General features: G+C 48.1%; 1 protein-coding gene and 1 long non-coding RNA gene across 2 annotated transcripts; both read left to right on the top strand.

Moving 5' to 3' along the window:
* Nucleotides 1-242: 242 nt before the first annotated feature.
* Nucleotides 243-1,204, top strand: LOC119086133. Its single transcript, XR_005091659.1, has 3 exons — nucleotides 243-289; nucleotides 778-862; nucleotides 1,114-1,204. It is a non-coding gene; the product is annotated as an uncharacterized LOC119086133 (long non-coding RNA).
* A 14-nt stretch (nucleotides 1,205-1,218) lies between these two features.
* Nucleotides 1,219-2,146, top strand: LOC114696716 (spectrin beta chain, non-erythrocytic 2-like). Its single transcript, XM_037206177.1, has 4 exons — nucleotides 1,219-1,308; nucleotides 1,607-1,749; nucleotides 1,838-1,913; nucleotides 1,987-2,146. The coding sequence occupies exons 2-4, from the start codon at nucleotides 1,685-1,687 to the stop codon at nucleotides 2,092-2,094; spliced, it is 249 nt and encodes an 82-aa protein (XP_037062072.1). The 5' UTR covers nucleotides 1,219-1,308; nucleotides 1,607-1,684; the 3' UTR covers nucleotides 2,095-2,146.
* Nucleotides 2,147-2,961: the final 815 nt, after the last annotated feature.

The following is a 2,961-nucleotide window of genomic DNA, read 5'->3' as shown; positions in this document are numbered from 1 at the left end:
CTTTGGATGGATGGGATTAACCTGCAGATGGATGCCCAGGAGCGGCCCCGGTGAGACCCACAGTGCCTGGCATCCTCCACAGGTTATGTGATACTACTAGTGGCTGTGGTGGGACTGGAGCAGCTGGTAATACCATCTTTGTATTGGCCTAGGATGTGTCCTCTGCAGATTTAGTCATCAAGAACCAACAAGGCATCAAAGCAGAGATAGAGGCCAGAGCAGACCGGTTCTCCTCCTGCTTTGACATGGGCAGGAGCTGCTGGCCCGGAGCCACTATGCTGCTGAGGAGGTGGGTGAGACCCGGAAAGAACCTGGCCAGCCACACCGAACGTGGATCATTCCTGAAATTTCTCTTTCTGTTCATTTTGTTTGTTTCTTTGGTTTTGGGGTTTGGGTGTTTTTTTTTTTTTTTTTTTTTTTTTTTTTTTTTTTGGTTGTTGTCCTTTGGGGTGTTTTGTTTGGAGACAGGGTATCACCATGTAGCTCAGGCTGGCCACAGTTCTCTTGCTGCACCCTCCCAAGTGCTGGGCTACAGGTGTGCACTACCACACCCAGCTTTGATTTCTCCTGTCTTCTGCTTCTTGTCATTCTTTCTTAGCAAGAATTTTCACTGTCCTCTCAATGCTGTCCAGGGATTTCTAAAATCCCACTTCTCCTCCCAGAACTATTTTCCTCTCCTCTTGACATTAGAAATCATTGCTGTCCTTCAGTGGCTTCCAGAGACCTTGGAAAGGCCCCATTAGTTCCTAAGCCATGCCTCCTTCCCCTACCCCCCAGATCTCAGAGAAGCTCTCCCAGCTACAGTCCAGGCGCCAGGAGACAGCTGACAAGTGGCAGGAGAAGATGGACTGGCTGCAGCTTGGTGAGCCACTGTGGGAGTGTCAGCTGGAGGAAGGGGGCTTGTGAGAAAGGCCTGGCATTGCCTATCTGTAGTGGCCACAGTGCATGACATCAGGAACCCTGGGTGTGGGATTCCAGGATCCTATACTTGGTACTGACAGTGCTCTGGGACAATGGTTTCTCTGTCCCTGTACTTGAAGTTGCCACTGCTACCATTTCCTGCCACTACATACTCTAATTTTCCATCTCTCTGTCCCGCCCCAACCATGGCAGTTTTGGAGGTGCTTGTGTTTGGGAGAGATGCAGGGATGGCAGAGGCCTGGCTGTGCAGCCAGGAGCCATTAGTTCGAAGTGCAGAGCTGGTTGCACCGTGATGAAGTAGAGAGCCTCATCAAGCGACATGAAGCCTTCCAGAAGTCAGCAGTGGCCTGGGAGGAACGTTTTAGTGCACTGGAGAAGCTGACTGCGGTGAGGACTGTGGGACCTCAGAGGTCCCCGACCCCACTGCAGCCCAGCCTGTTCTTGTTACTGTCCAGAATTTCTTCTCTTCCCCATGCACTGCTTCTCTGTGTGTGAGCCGAGAGTGCTCTTCTGTCACCATGACCACAGATGTCAGTTAGCCTGGTGCTACTGAGATCACTCTGCTTCTTGCCCTATCTTCTTTTAGATTCTCGTCTCCGTCTTTCCTATTTTATTGGGCTAGAGCTGAGACATTTCAGCTTTTCTCCTCACCATGAGACTTGCTGACCTCAGCATTTCTTGACAGCTGGAAGAGCGGGAGAAGGAGCGGAAGAGAAAAAGGGAGGAGGAGGAACGGAGGAAACAGCCCTCTACTCCAGAGCCCATGGCTGGTCGGCCTGAAGGGAGTCTGGTAGATGGCCAGACAGCTCCTGACACTGCCTGGGATGGGTAAGAACTAGACACCTGGGCCAGGAGGTTGAGGCTGAGCCTAAGCAAGCCACAGATAACCATTCTGTGTCCCGTTTGATCATTCTAGAACCCAGTCACAACTGCCACCATCCACACAAGCACCCAGTATTAACGGGGTCTGCACAGACACAGAGTCTTCACAGGTAATTTCATGTCCATGAACATTCCTTTTGACCTTGCCAGCTCCCACATCCTCACGGCTTCTTCTCTTTGCAGCCCCTGTTCGAACAGCAAAGACTTGAACAGAGCAGTGTCTCAGAAGGGCCTGTGAGTCTCTCTGGAGGGGTGGATTTGGTACATTGTGAAGCTCACAGGTGCCAGTAACTCAAGCTCCAGGGGATCTGTCACCCTCTTCTGGTCTCTGTGGGCACGGTTTCGCCAAGGCAGTGGTTGCTTCCTGAGCCCTCTTGACGCGCAAGCCGCGACCCTCTCCCAGGGTGGTGATTGGCTAGCCGGGGCTGACCTCCTCTCCGCAGTGCCCGAATAATTTTATTAATCACAATTATCCTGTAAGTAGAAAAAAAGGGAAAAAGACAGGTACCTCACATATAGTCAGTTTTGTAGACATGATTTCAGACAGCCACTGGCATGTAAAGAGTCAGCAGTTTCACATGGACACTGTTTCAATAGACGTCTGTAGTCAGCAGCCAGAGGGCAGTTGCTTTCAGACAGCATACACCATGGTATAAGTAGTGTATATAACCAGTATGAATGCAGATTTTGAACCAGAACCAGAACTTAATCCCTCATTAGTAATTCACTAGGTAGAAAAAGGGTCATTTTTTGGAACAACTTCAACACAAATCCTGAAGTGAATGAGGTGATTTCTGAGCTTCTGCTTTGATCCATTGAAGAAAAATCCTTGCACTATATGAACAGCATTGATGCTTTCTATAACATATTACTACAATCCTCATTGAACCTGTCATATCAACCAAAAGTCTTACTTCACACTCTGTTAAGTAGATGTCTTAGTTAGGCTTTTCTATTAACCACATTTATAATTCTCTAGTATGAACAGAGGATTAATAAACTTTGTAAAATTAATAACATTAATTTGATACTTTGATAAAATTACCAGTAACTAGCTACACCGCCTATAAACTGTTATAAAAGACAACGTGCTTCTATACCCCCTCAAAGTCTCTCATACAAAGTCCTACCTCAGATTTTATGTCAATTCCTGAGAAT

This window comes from Peromyscus leucopus, chromosome 1 (genome assembly GCF_004664715.2).
Source record: "Peromyscus leucopus breed LL Stock chromosome 1, UCI_PerLeu_2.1, whole genome shotgun sequence".
In the NCBI taxonomy this organism is placed as follows: domain Eukaryota; kingdom Metazoa; phylum Chordata; class Mammalia; order Rodentia; family Cricetidae; genus Peromyscus; species Peromyscus leucopus.
This window is presented reverse-complemented; position numbering and strand designations above follow the sequence as displayed.

Excerpts from the sequence above, each read along its gene's own strand:
- LOC114696716 (XM_037206177.1), top strand. The coding sequence starts at position 1,685 with ATGGCTGGTCGGCCTGAAGGGAGTCTGGTAGATGGCCAGACAGCTCCT. Across the intron at positions 1,750-1,837 it reads CCTGACACTGCCTGGGATGG|AACCCAGTCACAACTGCCAC; the intron begins GTAAGAACTAGA and ends TGATCATTCTAG. Across the intron at positions 1,914-1,986 it reads CAGACACAGAGTCTTCACAG|CCCCTGTTCGAACAGCAAAG; the intron begins GTAATTTCATGT and ends TTCTCTTTGCAG.